Source organism: Gavia stellata, chromosome 2 (genome assembly GCF_030936135.1).
Source record: "Gavia stellata isolate bGavSte3 chromosome 2, bGavSte3.hap2, whole genome shotgun sequence".
In the NCBI taxonomy this organism is placed as follows: Eukaryota; Metazoa; Chordata; class Aves; order Gaviiformes; family Gaviidae; genus Gavia; species Gavia stellata.
In genome coordinates this window covers 109,303,884-109,322,330 of record NC_082595.1, presented here as the reverse complement: position 1 = coordinate 109,322,330, position 18,447 = coordinate 109,303,884, and the positions used below count along the sequence as shown (strand labels likewise).

Sequence of the window (18,447 nt, the reverse complement as noted above, 5' to 3'; positions counted from 1 at the left end):
GGGTTTGTCCTTGGTCCAGCACTGGTCACCCCTTTGATGAGCAGGCTGGGTAAGGGAACAGAATATCTTCCTGCTAATATTGGCAGGTGATGGCCAATTGGGAGGGGCCTTGAATGTTCAAAAAACAAAGTTAGAATTGAGGAAATAATATGAAATATATAGTATCCGGTTTATTCAAGGTGTGTATAAACAGTTGAACTGAAGTAGGGGAAATCATCTGCCTTAGAGACTGGAGACTGATGGGGGGAGAATAGTCCTTTAGGAAGAGACTTGTCATTGCGCAAGTGGATCACAAGCTAAATGTGAGCTAGTAAGTATCATGTTGGTGTCAAGACTGCAATATAGTGGTATGTATAAAATGTTATAGAGTCTAAAAGACATGGTAGTTTCAAAGAAGAAAGAAATAAGCTTTTTTCCTTGGCCACAGAAAAGAATAATGAGCTTAATTGTAACATGCAGATCTTTAGGAATAGGTTAGACAATCATCGATCAGGAACTGTTCAAGTAGAAGTGCTGCTACACTGGGGCTGAGCAAGAGGCCATAGATGGATTAAGCTCCTTTCCAAGATCCCTTCCAGCCCCATTTCCTATAGTACATAGTGCACAAGGTACAAAAGTATGTGATGTTTCTGGAACCCTCTAATTTGGCTATGTGATACCATTCCAAAACACCATACGCTAAGAAGGGCTGGGACCCAGGCTCTCCAAAGGATCTGAAAGCAAAGGAGGCCAGCTGCCTCCGTGTCTTTGCGGCCTGACCTATGGAAGACCTACCAGACACCAGTGTACAGCATACGAATGCAAATGCAACCTCCATCATCCAAAGAAGAGCCTGAATGTGAGTGAGAGGTAGCTGGGCTTTCCCCAGAATGGCCCTGATAATGTGCTGACTAAAACTTATCTTTGTGGGAAGGAATCGGATACCAAAGCTGATTGTGTCACCGTGACCAAGACCAGCACCTGACCTTTTTAGATGAATCCTGTAAAATAGGTGAGAGCATAAACTTCAGCTCCCACTGGGAAATGGGGAGTGCGCAACCTCTCTTGAGAGATATCATGCTCCTTTTGAGATTAAAGATCACAGGTAATAAAAAAAATGATTTGGGGAATCTAACTTGGGCAACCAAAGCACATAGTCTCGTACGTTCCCTATTGCCTCCTCTCAAGTCGTATCCCTAATAATTTACCTGGTCTCATTCCTGCTGCACGGGAGGGAGAAAAGGAGCCCCAGTTCCGGCCCTGACCCTTGTTTTGGGTTGAGTGACCTGATATAGAGAGTCTGTCCACCAGTGCCCTTGTGCATCACCCATCACCCAGCCCATGACCAGGGCTTGGTCATGCACCAGAGGCATGACTGTGGTGTCGGGTCATGCACCCAGGCGTTTCCCTGGTGCCTTATTTAACACACTGCACCTTAGTATTATATTTCCTAAGCCCTTAGTCCCCCCACTCTTGGCAGGGCTATTGGCATTAGGCATTAAACGCCCTATTTATCTGCCTGCTGTGGGAGGGGTGAGCACCCAGGGTGTGGGACTAGGGGTGAAATCCCCACACCAGCACCATCAGCATCAACTAATCCCTGCCTCCCACTCAACCCGCAGCTCTGGCCAAAGTGTGATGGCAAGGCAGGGGTGGCAGCCAAAAATGAGGTTTGCCCATCGCTCGTAGAGGGAGCCCGGAGGTGCCGCCAGTCCCCTCCGAGGGCCACCAGCGGTGACACAGAGCTGCGGTCACTGTCGTGCTGGAGCAGCGCATGCCAACGGCCCGTGCAGAGGTTTCTGCTGCTGGTATCTGTGGCATGCTTGGCCAGCCACGTTTCCCCTCAAAATTTGGTCTTTCCAGTTCACGTCTCTTGGCTGTGGTCTGCAACGTGGTCATGAGTCTTGTCGGTGTGATAAAGAGCCGTCAGCAAACCCCGCCCGGGGGTAAGCACAGATACGTACCGTCAGCTCTCTTAATCAGAAGGTAGGTGATTTTATGGTGTCACACGTCACGAAGGGAAAAACCTTGGGTGGGCAGTGAGGCAGGAGTAAGCTGCTGGAGGTACGGGCCCTGCCCCGTGCTTGTCCTTCAGCTGACCTGCTGAGCTCAGCTCCAAAATACTTACTTGGCCCCCGCATCTGGAGACTTCAGGGGCTGCAATTTCAGCCCCATTACCTCCTTTGTTGCTGCAGGCTGTGGAAGGTCCTCTGATGTGCTTCAACTGAGCTGGCTGAGACACCCGCCCCCAAAATGCTGCTTATTCTCATGGCAGAAACCGTGGTGGCTTGCTGGGATGCAGACACTGACAAATGGACCACATCCATGGGACAGGATAGTGATGGGGCAGAGGGTGCTGGAGAGACATGACTTCTAGGTAAATCCTGTTAATTTATTAGGATTCCAGCCATATCTCATCTCCCTAGTCCCTCCCTCACGGCAGGGCATCTGCTTCCAAAGCAGAAAATGATCATGTCATCGAAGCATGACTACCAGCTATAAATATTTGCAGAGATGCAGCTGAGAAGCAGCGCTTGCTGTGCCCAGTAGCAAAGTCAGTGAAATGCAGGTCATGTTTCAGTGCCTGGTGTCTGTTCCTCTAGGTTCAAAGGCATTTGAGTAGTTTTGGTTTCTGTCTGTTCTGGAGTTTTAATTCCATGCTTCCTTGGAGGTGGTACAGGTGCCTCCTCTGAGGTGTGAAAGCTGAAGAGTTCAGAGGAGCTTAGAAAGATGTGGCATCCAAGTCCAACCTGAAATCATGCATGTCTTATGCCCAGAAGCTCCTGCAGTGTTACGAAAACCTTAACCTAAATGTGTAATGAATCCTGCAGTGCAAACAGTGGGTTTTTTTACAGTAAATCAAGTGTAGAAGAGTTCTTGGTGAAACTAAACCTTCTCTTTGATTTCCAAGTCCCTATCCCTGCTCCAAGCCCTTGCAACATGGAGTGAAAGCTCTTTGAGATAACGAGTATTTTTTCCTCCCTTATAATGATTCAAATTAGGTGACCTCTTTTAGATCAAATTTTCAGCAAACTTCAACTCAAGACGAGTTCAGTCGTAGGAAATTTCAGGTCAAAGAGGGAATCCTTGCTGAAGTTATAAGCTGCTGAAGACAGCAGATACAAGTGGAAAGTGGTGGTTGGGGCTAATAACCCAGTATTTGGCGTGATGACATCATTACTTCATCGCACGTAACAATTTCCGCTTAACGCTATACCTGCAAAATCCAACCCAATTTCATGGCAATGCCCTTTTCCTTTCACTGCAAGCGCTCAGGGGAAAAAAAGGGGATCATTTTCTGGGCTATAAAAGTGGGTTTCCTGAAATTCTACCCTCTCTTGGTCTTCCCCATTTCGTGTCTCAGTAGATGCATTCGTGGATACATAGATGTGAACAGTCAGAATAGAAACATGTGTCACAAAATTGGTATTATCTCAGGCGAACTTAGAAACCTGAAATATGAAAAAATTACGTGAGATGAGATGCTGGTCTCTGAACTGTCAGTTGAATCAGACCACAAAATCATGACAACATCCTGCAGTGACATAAAGCATCAGTCGATGGAGATTTCTACTGGTATTATTCAAGAGACCAGATTATTATTCAAGGGACCAGATTAGTCCCTTCTCATTTGAAAATGCCATGAATCTGTATGAGGCTCCTGATTTTCTGGAGGACTGAAAATGCCATGAATCTGTTGATTTTTGGGAGGACTGAAGATGAATTTGTGTGAAGAGTCTTACGCTTCAGTCCTCCTTCAGTCCTTGGTTGGACTTGATGATCTTACAGGTTTTTTCCAGCCCTGATGATTCTGTGATTCCTCTTCCAGCTTGGCTACATGGCTTTGGGAGAGGCTTCTCTCAGGGCTTTTTTCCATGGAGAAGCTGATCAAACTGGTTACGTGGTCTTTTTCTGCAATAAAAATAGCTTTTACTCCCAAAGAGAGCAGCTGGTGCTTCAGGGGAAACAACATGTGCACTGGTCTTTCCCCTCCAGCTTGTGGCTGATCCTTGGTGGATCACAGACAGCAGAGTCCGTGCTCCTGCTCCCCCTTTTATTTTCATGCCTCTCTCCCCTAATAAATCGGGGATTGTTAGCTCGTGTGATTAAGAGCCATTATTTTCCATGAACACAAAGGAGCAGAGGAGCAGTACCGGGTGGAGGAACCCAAATAACATAGTGCCAACGGAGCCCCTGACCCATCTCTTTCAGGGCTGTCCAGGGAGGATGGTCAACCCAAGTCCAGATGTGAGACCCACCAGACAAGTCAAGGGGGGAGGCCTTCCCCACATCACCTTGCTGGCTACAGGGGTATGGGACTCATTATGGCATGCCGGGAAAAGCATTTTGGGATTGTGCAAGACTTGTTATGGCATGTTTAGGGGAAGGGGCAAAGTTGGGGAAAGGAAAGGATGGGGATGGATCAGTGAGGAACAAACATAGGAAAATGAAAGGAGTAATAGGAGCTGATCACACCTAAGCAGGGTGGTGGTCAGCATGCTTGTCTGTCTGCGCTCTGTGCCTGATCGCCCCAGTGTGCCCTGTCTTCTTATTAAATCTTTTCTTAGCTTTTTTCTCTTTTTCAGTGTAATTTCACTGTCCATCCTAATTGCCAAGTTGGAGAGCCAGCAACTGGAGAGAATGGTGTGCATGCATATTGTGTGGGTACATACGTCAGTGTGGAAATGTTAGAATTCCAGCTGGACTAGCTCCAGGTGTTGGAACAGCTGTAAATCTGGGCAGGATGATGGAGAGAGCAGAGGGTCTGCAAATTGGCTACTGGGGATACTGGGAGTTCTAGACCAGCTACTGGAGAGACTGTGGGATCTGGGGTTGGCTTCTGATAAGGTCATAAGTCCGGAGCAGCTGCTGGGGAGACCCACTGGTGTGTGCTTGTGCCTGTGCATGAAGCAACGGGGAGACCAGGGGATCCAGGAGCAGCTACCGGAGAGATGGTCTAAGGCCGGTAAGTGGGGAGATCCATCTTGTATGCACGTATATATCTATGTAGCTATTTTCCACGAACAGGCTTTCATCCTGATCAGCTAGAGAGGGGAACGAGATGAGGCTGTCGGTCCTGTTTGTGTTTGCTTGAGTGATGTTTTTTTGCCCGTGTTGATCCATGTGGCTGGACATCTGCATATGTATATATGTTATATACATGTTGCATGCGTGTCTGTGTGTATGCGCCTATTGAGAATCCGTGCTCAGCCTCGCTGCTGGAGGGACGTGAGGGCACAGAGCTGTGGCATCCTCCCCTCTGCTGGGTTCGAATTTGGGGCTACTGGATTTGGCAGCTCCGAACAAGGACAGCATTACTTTCTCATCGCTCTAATGGCTTAAACATGTATTTTACTGAACAGGTGTGATACACTGACAGAGGAAAAAGCACATTGGGAAAATCCTTAAGGAGCAATTAATCCCACCCAGACTTTAGCTGCTAAATTCTGCCAAGCCCTTACATTATGCATGCTGAAGCTTTGTAAATATTTGTGATTTAATCAAGCTTGGTGGGATTTTCATGGGATCGCCAAAAGACACCCCCAGTTGCTTGCCAGGATACTGACTCTGTGTCGGTTTGCTCCGATGCTACCACAGCGGGTCCTACGCTCCCAGCTGCCCCCACACCTCACCCCACACCATAACACCTTGCTATGCCATCACCATCTACAGCCACCGGTGTAGGTGATGCTGCTGGTGGTAACACAGCCCTTTCAGGCACTTTAACCTGAGAAACAAACTGTTTAAAAATACTTTATATTTTCTCCAGCCCCCCTGGCACTCAGAGGAGACCTAGGCAAAATGCAGTACGATATGGCCATGGAGATGGTCTACCATGTATGTCCAAGGAGTCCATCCAGGAGGAACGCTACTCCAAGGTCCATCCAGTAGACAAGGCCAGAGAAGGGATGGGAAAACAGCACTCCTACCGCGTAGCTCAGGCAGGGACTGGGGGCCCAAAGCTGAACTGCAATGGGGCTCCTGGTGATGGGCTGCAGAGGGAAACCCATGGTGACGCTGGTCAAGGCCAGTAAGGCCAATTAGTACCCTCAGGGCCCTTATAGGTCATGCATGAGTTTTTCAAAGAGCTTTCCAGAATATGTCCACACGGGATCTCAGCGATGAGTAGGGAAGGCATCCCAGCACCTGGTGCACTGAGGTCCCCCAGGAGGACTTCCCCTGGGCATCTACTCTTCCCCTGCCCAGTCATTGCAGGACACAGGGATCCCCGAGATGAGGTAGGGGTGGGTTGCGCAATTGAAGCAAAGGGAGGTTAAACCGTGAAGTTCCATGTCCTGTCCTCATTTTGAAACCCTTGTTGAGTGCCTGACTTTGCAGCTTGCTGATCTCTGCCCTTTGGTTTGTGTGAGGCACGGGGAACTGCATCCACAGATGTGTTTGTGGTGAGAGAACATTAATATTAGAAAGAGGGAGTGGGAAGGGGGGAAAAAAAAAAGCTGTCTGAACATTTTTTTTCTCTCTTTTTTGTCCCTTATCTCTTTATTTGCCTGGATAAACTGTATTGGCTGATTTGGGATTCTGATGACATAGTATCTGCCCTCCCCTTTCTGGGGGTAGACGGAAGGAAGTGGGCTAGAAAATGAAATATCAGCTCCTAACCTCAGGTCAGGTAAGCCAGCTATATGCTGCAATGGAAAGGATGGTAGTGGTTGAACTTCACTATAAAAAGGAGACCACAACTGGCTTTGAGACACACACACAGTGGAAGAGGTCTCAGAGAAGGAGAACTCTTGTGCTCTGTCACTGTGTGAGCCCACCTAAAGCAGCAGAGAGTTTGCCATGGCTTTTGCCAGCTACACTGCAGTGGTAAGTACTTATATTTGGTATAAGTGTTAGGATATATTTGCTGCAAGAGAAGAAGCAGAATGCAGATCCCATGATGCTTTTATCTACAAGCAACCCTTCTTGGTCTTGGTGGGAGATGAATGGGATGCTTATTTTGTCTGTCTTTCTGTCTTAAGCTTTTGCAAGTGGGTTTGGTGCTTGAGTGACAAGGAGGCAATGGACTATCCGTTATTTATCTGTTAGGAGAGCACTGCTGATGTGGGATTGGGAGAGACAGTCCTTTTCTTGGTCAACGTGGAATCAAAATTGCTGAAATTTCACTGCAAAGTGAATGTCTGTGCATTTAAATTTCAGCCTGGGTAGTATTTGCAGCACTGTCAACTGTTGTGATTTTATTAAAAGCTTTGCATTTATCTGTCTTCTTTTCCTAAAACCGTAGCTCCTGAAAATGTCCCAAGAATCTCAGATTTCATCAAGAAAAGGGTTATTTCCAGCAGATGGCTGCTGGGTGGCCAGCCTTTCCTGTCCTGAGAAAGCATACGGCTTACTAGGTTTCTAAGCTTAGGCATGGGGTCAGCTGAGTCCTTATCCCACGTTGTAGATCATAAGACATTGCTGTTTGAGTGTGGAGGAGGACCTTTCTTAGCTTGTTGGAGAGATGGTGTTCTTGGTGCAGAGCCAACTATGAATCAGAATTTGAATCAGAGTTTAGCATCTGTTGTGATGAGTATTATTAGTGTCATTGCGCTATTTGCTCATGCTGGCCCATCTTGCCCAAATATATGTATGAAGATCAGCCACTGCCCAGTGCTGATTCACAGCAGTGAAAGAATTCAGGACAGGACTTATGTTCTGCATCCTTCTCCTCTCGCTATTTATATGGTCCATTGATGACTCTTTGTGCTCTCTCTCTCTTGACTGAACTGAGCCAACGACACCTTTCTTTCTCCCAGTTCAGATCACTGCTTTTGGTGCTGATTCTAGCACTCACCGTAAGGAGCTCACCCCATGGGAGGGTAGTTCATCCTCGACCCAGCAAGAACGGTGGATCTGTGAGGCTTAATGAAGATTGCCTCAACCAAAAGAATCTCAAATTCCCCACAACGGTGAAAGTTGACGTTCATATCAGCAATTCAGATCATGCCTTTAGGATGGCCCACGATGTCAGGAACCGGTCTCTTGCTCCTTGGGATTACAGGTAACTCTTTAGTTGTTACCTAAATTGCAATGGCTGTGCTACATGGATGTTTTTTTATGGTGAACGATGACTGGTTCTCAGCATATGCCTGGAGTCCTGTGAATGTTGCAAACACTTCTTGACACACACTTTCATTTTGATGTTGGGTGAGATTGCTCCAAGAGAAACTGTTTGCAGTGCAAGGGGACATCATTAGAATGGTTTCTAATCATCTTGTCAATCTCTGTCAAATAATTATTCCTCTAGCAAAAGAAAAATGTCAGTACATTGTAACTTTACATTTTCCTAACTCAAAGAAAATTTTGAATGCTGAAATTAAAACCAAACAAAAATGGTTTGGGGTCGTGGTTGAGTCACCATCCCCGGAGTTTTTTAAAAGATGTGTGGATGAGGCACTTAGGGATGTGGTTTAGTGGTGGACTTAGCAGGGTTAGGTTAACGGTTGGACTTGATGATCTTAAAGGTCTTTTCCAGCCTAAACGATTGTATGATTATACGATTCTAAAAGTGAATGGTCCACTTGCGACCAGTTCTGTATTTCACCCAGCTCCACTCCATTCATCAACTCCTAAAGAAAGATATGGGAGTATTACCCTCTCAAAATTGATTCCATTTCTAGGAAATCATTCTAAAAATGTTGAGGATGGGGAAATTCTTTGGCCTTGTCTTATAATGAGGACACACACGTAAATATTATGGCCCTTTAATGGAGATAAACAAGAAGATCCTGCCAAACCATGTTGTGCAAGTGCATGAACCTGTTTTGTGTCCCCATCCCTAGGCTTGACGAGGACCCCAACCGCTTCCCCCAGGTGATCACTGATGCCAAGTGCCGCCTCTCCGGCTGCGTGAACTCACTGGGGCAGGAGGACCACAGCCACAACTCCGTCCCCATCCAACAGGAGATCCTTGTCCTCCGGCGGGAGCAGCGGGGCTGCCTGCCCACCTACCGCCTGGAGAAGAAAGTCATCACCGTGGGCTGCACGTGTGTCGCTCCAGTCATCCACCACCAGTCCTAGTAGGGGAGGCAACATTGGGAAGAAGAAACGTCTCCCTCTGGAGAAATCCCACAGTCGCCCACCTTGCATCCCAGGAATTCAACATGACATTTCCTTTCCAAATTTGAGAAAATTACCTCCTGAAAGTACTGATTCTTTCTGTTGTTCATTTACTGATCTTACAATGGGCATCACTGGTAGCTGGTGATGGAGGGGAGGGATGGGAATAGAGGAAAAGTTTTGTTTGTGACTCCAAGCAGGGAGGGGGTAAAGCAGTGCTTTTTTTGTGGCTTGTATCAGTTTGGTGAATTGAATGAATTGTAGTTTCAAAAGTTGTTCTCGGCAGTAAGTTGCTCTAATGTATACATGCCAACCAGCACTGCCACAAAAAGTTCCTCTTCCTGCACCTTCTCCCTCCCTTCCTCATCACCTAACCCCTTTCCTTCTCTGGCCCCCACTGCTCACTAGCATATTTCTAGTGTAAATCTGACACAAGGGCCACCAGGTCTGATTCTCATCGGACTCTGGTTTTGTGTCACTGCTGCTCCATGGGGAGCAGCGGCTGCCTTATTCCAGAGCAATTTGGGAGAGAATTGAACCCACTTGTGTTGAGTGTTAAAAAGACAAAGAACTAATGAGTGTTTATATTTCTATTTATAAGTTCTATTTATGACAATATTTATGGATTTGTATGTGCTCAGAGTATCCAAAAAATGGTAAATGTTTATCTGTATTTATTCAATAACTTATCCACTGAATAAAATTTGTATTTTATTTAAAAGAATGTTGTTTTATGGTAGCTCAAAATGAAAGCAGACACAGAGGACGGGTTTGTGCTGCAGAAGCACTGAGAGATTTCTGCGAAGATCAGGCTTTTTCCGGTGCAGTGATATGAGTAGGAGGGAGCGCAAGAGAACTTGCAGTCTAAATAGATGAAAAGATGCAAAAAAGGGCTGAAAGTGGTGAAGTGAGGTTATACAGGCAGCACTGGGGGAGCTGGCAATGGAGCCAGGTTATCTAGACCTTGGGGATGGTCTGTAGGGATGGTGGGAAAAGAGCGGAGAAACATCGCATTGCAGGGCTGCAGCCGAAATTTGGGATGGGGGTCTAGCCTGGGTCACGTGAGCTGGGAAAGGCCTGTCCTATCCTCTTCCAGACAAGATGTCATCCTTATAAGCAACCTTCTCCTCCACCAGCTGGATGGTTGGCTGAGCATGGGTGCAGGGAATTGAGCAAAGATGGCTTCATCTCACTGTTCTTTAACCAGCCAAATATTAGGTGTTGGACTTGAAGTGGTGGATGAAGATCCCTCCACATCAAGGGAACAAAGAATAAACACCTCCAGGGAAGGGTTGCCTGCTGAGCTGAGGTGTCCTAACTAGGAAAGGAGGAATTGCCCTTTCTATCTCTTAGCTACACAAGGAGCAGAGCCTAGCAAGACTCACTATTTATTATTTTATCGGATTGCTGCAGTGTTTATTTTTTTTAACATTACTCATCTTTCATCGAGAGCTAAGCCTGATTTTCAGACCTCTGACTCTAGTTTCTGCTGGCAGAGGTTTTAAGCCTGTATTTCCTTGTTCACCTGCATTTAAACCAGGGTAAACCTGTGTGCAAACATTCTTGTATTTCATTTCAGCTGCACAGAAGTCACTTTAAATTAGATATACCTGCTGCAGGTAGACCCTGGGTTTCCTCCCCTGAGTAGGTCAGACAAGTCATTGGGTCTAAATGACTCCTTTGGTGCTTGTTTGTCAAGATGGGTATATTCCCTGCCCTGCAGGTCACTGGGAGCCTGTTCAACAAGCCATGGGTAACCAGGAGGAGAAACCGTCTCATTCAGTTACAAGCATTTGTACTCATTTGTGGCAGCAGCTGTTTCATTATGACCACCAAACTCTTCATGTGGTGGAGTGCAAACCCATGGAGGCGTCTTCTGCGCGCTCTTGCGTAACACCAACTCTCCTCTTACAGTAACCACTGACCAGGAAATCGCACACTGCACACTCCGGTTCTTACTCCTGACCTATTTCTCTCTCTCGATAAACCTAGCTCGTGGGGTTGTCCTCACTTGTTTTGCGGGGAGAAAACTAGCCTACATTTCTCTCTCCAGGCATAATTACCTGGACATTGGTTTCGTGGCAGTTAAATGGGTTTAAGCTCCTGTGCCGATGCTCATAAACACCCATCAGCTTAGCTTAAGAGTTGTTCTAACTGGATGAATTATGAAGTAGCTAATTAAGAAAATGCAAAGGTAGCTAATTAAGGAAGTCTCACCCATGGGTCATGAGGTTTTGCAGCCAGCGCTATCAACTGCAAACCACACAACTCTCAGCAAGGCATGCGCTTGTACGTGGGGATTTTTTCTAAATAAAACAAGCAACAAGGGTTATTTCCTTCTAATGCCATCATTCTTAGAGTGCAGTTGGTTGTAAATATGAGTCTGGTTATTTTTTAGGTGCTGGCTTTTGCGATGTGGTAGGTGGTTGGCTTTCATTCCCAGCAATCTAAGAACACAGCAAACGACTTTATGCTTCTTGTAAGAAGCACAGTCATATCACCACCAAGAGCAAGTACAGTTCACAACTGAGGACCAGCCTTTTGAAAGGTTTTGCTTGTTTTTGTTCCCCTTGCAGCAACGGACCCAGCCCCTGGATGCCCAGCTGGGAATCTCTGGCTCTGAAATGTAGCTTAGAGCAGCCTTCAGGGACTTGGTTGTTTTACCAGGAGGAGAAGACACAGCTGTAGGTGTAGTAGCAGTCCCATAGTGTCTTCTCGTAACCTGCTGGGCTGAGCAACCTACGGTCACAGGTTGGTATCTGAGCCTTGTGGCCTTTCCTATTCCCTTCCCCTTCTGCTTGCCTCTCATTAACCTCCTTTCCCTGTCCCCTTGCTCACTCCTTCCCTTGGCTTTGCCTGTTCTGGCAGTTCACGCAGGGATCCCGTTCTGTAGCAGCTCCCATGGGATGTTGGAGGGAGCATGCAGAGACCCCTGCATTAGCATGGGCGGGGAGGCAGAGCAGTGATGTGAACCCGGGTAGATGCCTCCTCCCAGACCCGTGCTGTGATGTGTTGTGGATGTGTTGGGCTGCAGGTGTGAGTCAGGATTCTCTGGACCCTTGACAACAGGCAGATGTTCCTGGGGGTGTTCAAAGGGACTACAGACCAGGTCAGCCTGTTTCACGAAATCACTGCTTTTAAAAGTGCACAGAAATTAAATATAGAAAGAATGCAAAGGTTGCAAAGGTTGAAACAAGCGAAAAACTCTTTGTGTTTGCGTTTATGTTTGGTAAGCCAGAGGAGAAATGGCTTGAAAATCCAGAAGTCGACATGGCTTGTTGAGAGTTAGACTTAACAGACAAAATTTTAAGGGGAGGAGTGATTTGCTGGTCAGTCCTTTGGGGATCTGTGGTTTGGTGCCAGCACGATGGGTATAAATGCCGGGGTGAGTTTCCCTATTGGCTGTGAGTTCTGGCTGTCCTGGGAGACGGCCTGACAGTTCAGACCAGAAACCTGTGCCCATGTCACCATCACGGGGTAAAATGTGAGACTTGCCGTGATCTCATTCCCTTGTCTCCTTCCCCTTCTTCCTCTTCTTTCTTCTCTGATATTATTTTTAACCTTGTGCTTAAGAAGAGTCCAGGTGAGTGGGCCCAGTCTGCATCTTCTACAGCACTGCTACAAGGTGGTGACAGAAAAATAAATGCTTAAAATGTCTGTGATTGCCTGATACTGCTTGGGCAGGCTCAGAGCTCTTGGTGGGGATGGGACTGTGTGCTGGTGCTGGCTTTCAGGAGCTGAGAAGATGCCAGCCAGGCTCAGCACCAGAAACAAACCATGCTCTCTGTCTTTGTTGCTCTCACAAACATTTTCTGGCTTTGCTAATTATTCTCCACGCTTCCAAGGCTGGATAGTGGTAGCAGCTTCAAGTCCTCAGCTCTTCAGATAAATCCATTCCTGCTTTCTGTGTAACTCTTCTTTGCCTTTTATTTATTTTTTTCCTTCAGAAAACTAGGTCAGTTTTTTCACCTTTTTCTGTAACTTCAACAAAAGATTAAAAATATGTTTGATGCTCTTTGGGGATCGTGGACTGAATAGGCACTACTCAAAATACTGTTTTCTGGGCATAGCTTTCTATGAGTGACTTTTGGTGGTTTTACCTGTACAAAAAGAGTCGTGTTTCTGTTTTATGTGCATTCTTAGTAAGCACAATTTGTTTGTATCATGATCAAGGTTCCCTGTTCCAGTAAATGAATAGAGATGGTTTATCTTCTCTCTAACTTGTCCCTATAACTTTTTGGGTTTGCTTTTTGTTTCAGACTTCTGAAATCTGTAGTCCTAGCCTCCTTTGCATCATAAGGCTTGCCAGACAGTTGAATCTATGTCCCCTTTTACAAGCATCTGGTATCTGTCTAGCTTGCTTTGATAACTGGCAATGGTGAGCATGGTTATCTGATCATTTGCTACACAAATCCAATGTCAAACCTCCTTTTCTGCTGGGTTTTACTCACAGGTTGCCAAGGAATCCAGCTGCTAAGCCGCTGCTGCTCAGGTTTTGCAAACTGACTTGAAACTGAGACAGGGAGCAGTGCCGGACTGTAAACCTTTGTGTTGAAGAGAGTTTTGCAGCAATTCCTGCCCCTCCCCGCGCCCCCCCCCCCCCCCCCCGCCCCATGACAATATCATTAAAAGACATCAAATAAGTAGGAATTTGCACTGAAACTCTCCAAAACAAGAAAGAGCAAGCTTTACCTGTTGAACCTCAAACAGACCAGAGCTGTGCAAGGGTGAAAGAGGGGTCCTACTCCCTTTGGTCTTCTATCGTGATCATTATTGACTGTAGTCATGAATGTTTGCCCAGAGAAACAGAGGCACTGATTAGGTGACCTCATGGCAGGGTGCATTGATTTGGAATTATTCTGCACCTTATCAGCTGAACACAGCAGTGCGAAGGAAGACCTCTTAGCTCATGATGCCAGGAGTTACAAGAGAACTTGTGGTAGGAGAGAAAATAGTCCTCGGGCCAAATGAATCCAGGCCAAATGAATCCATACTATTAAACCTTCTGCAGGAGCATGTACAACACCCAAGCATCTTGCAGAGGTGAGCATGAAGTTGGGACGAGACCAAGTAAATAAAAAAGGGTTGTGTCCTAAGGCATGTATTTAATTGGGTTGGTAAATGGTCTGAGGGAGAATGATGCTGCTGGAAGGGGGACCGGAGTATCTTTGCAGCCCATCAGCAGAAAACTGTCGGAGTTTTGGTACTCCAACTGCGTCATCTCTTGCTGACGTGGTTCTGACTTTTTCCACATAGTAGCTCTCTCTCACCATTGCTAACTAGTCTCCATTACTCATGTGCCAACTCCAGCTAACGGCACATCACTACCAGGTAATACAGGGTGGGACTTACTGTAATTTTAACTGTTAGAAGTTACTTGGGCTGCTGCAGACAGTTTGCCAAAGCTCTTTCTGCAGCAAGTGGTAGGACATTGAGAGATTATCTAATGGGTAAGGCAGTCAGTTTCATTATTTCAGTCTTTCTGGACTGATATTTATATAACTCCTTGAAAACCTCAAAGGATGAGTGTTCCTTGATTTAGGTTTTTTTTTGGCAGTCCGTTCCCTTGCTTAATATTCTTGGGACAGTCAGCTGGGGTGAACTTCAGGACCTGCAGGAGACCTTAAGGAAGAATAGCTGGAGACAAGGTAGGAAACAAGTTAAGTTAGGATCACATATACTGCTAGATACCTACATATAGGCAAAGTTATATCAGTGTTTGAAGGTAACTAAAGGTGTAGACAGGATTTCACTGTTGTGATTGCAGATACTGTGATCACTCAGAGTTAATTAGTGTTTCCTTGGTCCAGTGTATAACTGCTAGGTCAAGGGATGGTATGAAACCTGTGGCCGTGCTGTGAGTTTAGGTTACAAGCTGACCCACCTGATTTTGCCTGGACTAGATTAGGGAGGGTTTAGGCTCACTGGCACAGCTGGAGGGAATAATCCCCAGCAGCAAAAGGTGGCATGATCACAGCTCCAGTTAGCACAGCTGGATCTGGAGAAGATGTTTTCACCTGAGGGGACCTTGCCTCTCATTAGGGATTTCCATCCCTGATCTCTGCATCTCTAGAAATTCTGTATTTGTTGTTGCATTTGCCAATGGCATTTTGTCAGCTCCTGAGAAGGGTCACACCTCCCCAAGGCGTCAGCAAACAAAACATCCGCATCTTCGCAAACCAGCCTGCCTTTTGAAACACGGAACATTTTCATCTGAGCACTTTTAACCCAAGTGTGCTTTAAATAAACCCACCTGCAGTGCTAGACATCCTCCTACGCAAGTCCCATCACAACTGTGGTAGAAGTGCTGTGTCAGTGTGCTCTACATTTGAAGACCTAACTGCTGGCAGCGAACGTATTGGAAGGACACGAGCATGGAGAAAATTACGACTGCAGTTAGCAATACGTGGTTAATTGCTTCAATTATCTACCCGACTCGCTCATACGCCTTTCCTCGTGTACTCAGGTAGTGACCCTGCACCACAGAAAATGTGTCGAAATGGATTGAAGTGAAATTCTAGATAGCGTCGGACCAAAGTTAAAACTCAGCAGTGGAAACGCACTTGCCATTTTAGGTGAGGGAGTTTCTTTCCCCCCTAAAGCAGCATGCAAATTATTGGGTTGAACCTATCTTTAGACATTCCTTTCCAATCGTATAATTGGGTGGGTAACTGGGTAGTTACCCACTGCTTTTTTTGCTAGTCTGTCTTTAACGTGAATTTGTTGGTTGTCATTTGGTAAATAATTTTCCTCCAGGTGTCTTAGTTTCTCTATCGGTAAAATGGCGTAAATGATACAAGCCCTAAATTTTCTATGGGCTTTGCGTTCTACTGCAGCAGAGCTAGAGGTTATCAAGAGAATTTTAGGTTTTAGCGTTATGGAAATCCTTTATATGGTCATAATTGAATCGAGTGATTTCTTGCCTTGTCAAAAAAGCATTCTTTAGAAAGAAAGGAGAATACTACAGAGTTATTTACTATTTTTTTATTACATGAAGATAAATAAACTGATACATTATTACTAACTTTTCCACCAGCATAAATAGAATTACATAAATAGACATTTCAAAGTGTAAACTAAAGATGTGTAAAGAGTTCCCATTACTTTTTCAGCCCAGCACATGATGGTGTCCAGATTCTGAATTCATACAGTTCAAGATTTTGGGGGAAAATATTTTTTTTTTCAAACTAAGACTTCTTCATTTTTAATATATTCTGATAGATCCTATCTGATCATTATGGCTTGATTCAGTCTTGCAGAGACTGAATCAGGCACCTTCATTTCATCACTGTTAGGCAAGGAAGCTCTCCTCCATGGCTCCCTGCTCTTACACTACTGGCTCCCTTTAAGCCTGGTGTCGGATCAAGGGGGTAACACATGTGCAGCCCACAGTGATTATTTTCTTTTCCAACCGGTATGATTGGTGGCAGCCCTTCTGCTCCCTCCGGAGGACGAGGATCTCCTGCTTGATAGGGACGGAGTTGACGCTGTGGTCCAGCTGCCCATCCAAATTCACACACCTGGAGTGGCGGCACTTGGCATCGGCAATCACTTGGGGAAAACGGTTGTGGTCCTCATCAATCCTGTAAGTTGACATGAAAGAATAGAGAAATATTTGCAATGGAAATGTTGCATCTCTAGAATCATGATAGTCTGGATCACTATGGGCTCCCAGCTCTGGAACCTGTACCTCCTGGGAGATTGCCTATGAAGGGGCAGTAGACCCTCCACTACTCTAGGTTTTTAAGTGTAAGTAAAGTGTAAGTAAGTAAGTACCGCAGGTTTTTAAGTGTAAAAAATAAGCATGACAGGACCTCATGCAACTGCCTTTGCAAAGAACTTGCTTCAAATAGGCACTGACTTTGAAAGACCTATAGAAATGATTTGAGCTTCCCAACAGGTCAGACTGACTAATGGACCCAAAGACTTTCAGCTCCCCTCCAAAATATGAAATGTTCTTAGTGCCTGATGCAGATGTTATTAAACCACCATTGAATTCGGTGCAATGTTAGCCTTCTGAGGTATTATTTATGATGTCTTAGGTAAAGAATGTTTTTGAAGATAAAGCTTGCCCCAATATACAAAAAATTAATTAAATTACAGAAGTATTTTGCTTTGCTTTCTGTATCTTGTCCTAGACCATGTTTTTGCTCTGTGCTCCTTTCTGTATTGGTTATCCTTCAAAGAGGATTATATGGACTGTGGATACCCTCATATTTCAAAATCTCCCAGCGGAGAAGCACTGATAATAAAGATGTGGGCATAGCCTCGGCTTTACTCTTGACCAGGGCACCCAGTGTATTTGTAGACCAAAGGGACAGAGATCATACCTGTAATCCCACGGAGCCAGAGAGCGGCTGCTGACATCAAGAGTCATTTTGGTGTCCTGGTTCATGTTGCCGATGCTTATGTTGACTCTCACAGTTTGAGGGAATTTTGAGTCTTTTTGGGTCAGGCATCCAGCATATGCTTGCTTGAAGAGGCTCTCCGCCTTGAGTCCAGGCTGTATCACCTTCCCATAGGCAGAACTGCTGGCTGACAGCATGGCCAGCAGCATTAAGAGCAGTGATCTGAACTGAAAACAATTGGTGCATTTAGGTACAGGTACAGCTGCTGTAGCACAGCTTGCTTAACAACTCTTCTGTGGGGCTGGGAAATTCATCCATGGTCAGCCTAGCTGGTAGTTAAAGTCTCAACTGCAAGTTGGAGTAATTACGGAAAAATGTGCCGTATATCACATCCATGCTTGCTTTCATTAACTAATTCTTACAGTGCTGACAGGTATGGTATACACTCAATTGTAATTTGGTGATAAAAAAATTTCAATGATACAAAATAATATAATACAGGAGATAGCAGAAAGGATATAACAACAAAAAGACACTCTAAGCTTGAGTTTTCAATGTATTTCTTGACTTCAGAGTACGTGGCAGTAGCCCCGTTCACTAACATACCCGTACAGCCTCATTGCTGCCCCATCCTGGTGCTATTCAGAAGTCCCCGTTGTTAGTTATTTTCAATTATTAATGGTTTAAACAAGCATTTTAAAGGGGGGTGCAGATCCCCATTCCTGACAAGCATCTATTAGAATTTAAATCTGTTTCTGTCAAACCGGGGAGAAAAAACAGAAAGCAAGTTCTTACCAGAGAAGCACAAAGGATCGGAGACATCTTCCTTCCTTCTCTTACTGCGGCTGAATGCTTGTGCTGGGCTCTGTCGAACTGAAGATGTCTGGGCACGTTTGCTGGTGGACTTTTTATAAGGGCTTCTGTGCTGTCCTAGTTAATGTGGAGTAGGTGGTTTTTTCCCAACCTTAGCTGTGGTTTCTGACCATAACTTAAATTAAAAGGTATATGTGTATATATTCCATTAACGCAGGTGGAAGACAGGATATGGGCTCACTCT

At 45.5% G+C, this 18,447-nt stretch overlaps 2 protein-coding genes across 2 annotated transcripts; one reads left to right on the top strand and one right to left on the bottom strand.

The window, feature by feature from the left end:
* Positions 1-6,780: 6,780 nt before the first annotated feature.
* Positions 6,781-9,003, top strand: LOC104256932 (interleukin-17F). The gene is made up of 3 exons (XM_009811529.1): positions 6,781-6,807; positions 7,740-7,984; positions 8,766-9,003. Exons 1-3 carry the CDS (start codon positions 6,781-6,783, stop codon positions 9,001-9,003), a joined length of 510 nt encoding a protein of 169 aa, XP_009809831.1.
* A 7,384-nt stretch (positions 9,004-16,387) lies between these two features.
* Positions 16,388-18,212, bottom strand: LOC104252705 (interleukin-17F). Its single transcript, XM_009814274.2, has 3 exons — positions 18,186-18,212; positions 17,373-17,617; positions 16,388-16,625 (listed from the first exon to the last, which is right to left on the bottom strand). The coding sequence occupies exons 1-3, from the start codon at positions 18,210-18,212 to the stop codon at positions 16,388-16,390; spliced, it is 510 nt and encodes a 169-aa protein (XP_009812576.2).
* Between the last annotated feature and the right edge of the window lie 235 nt (positions 18,213-18,447).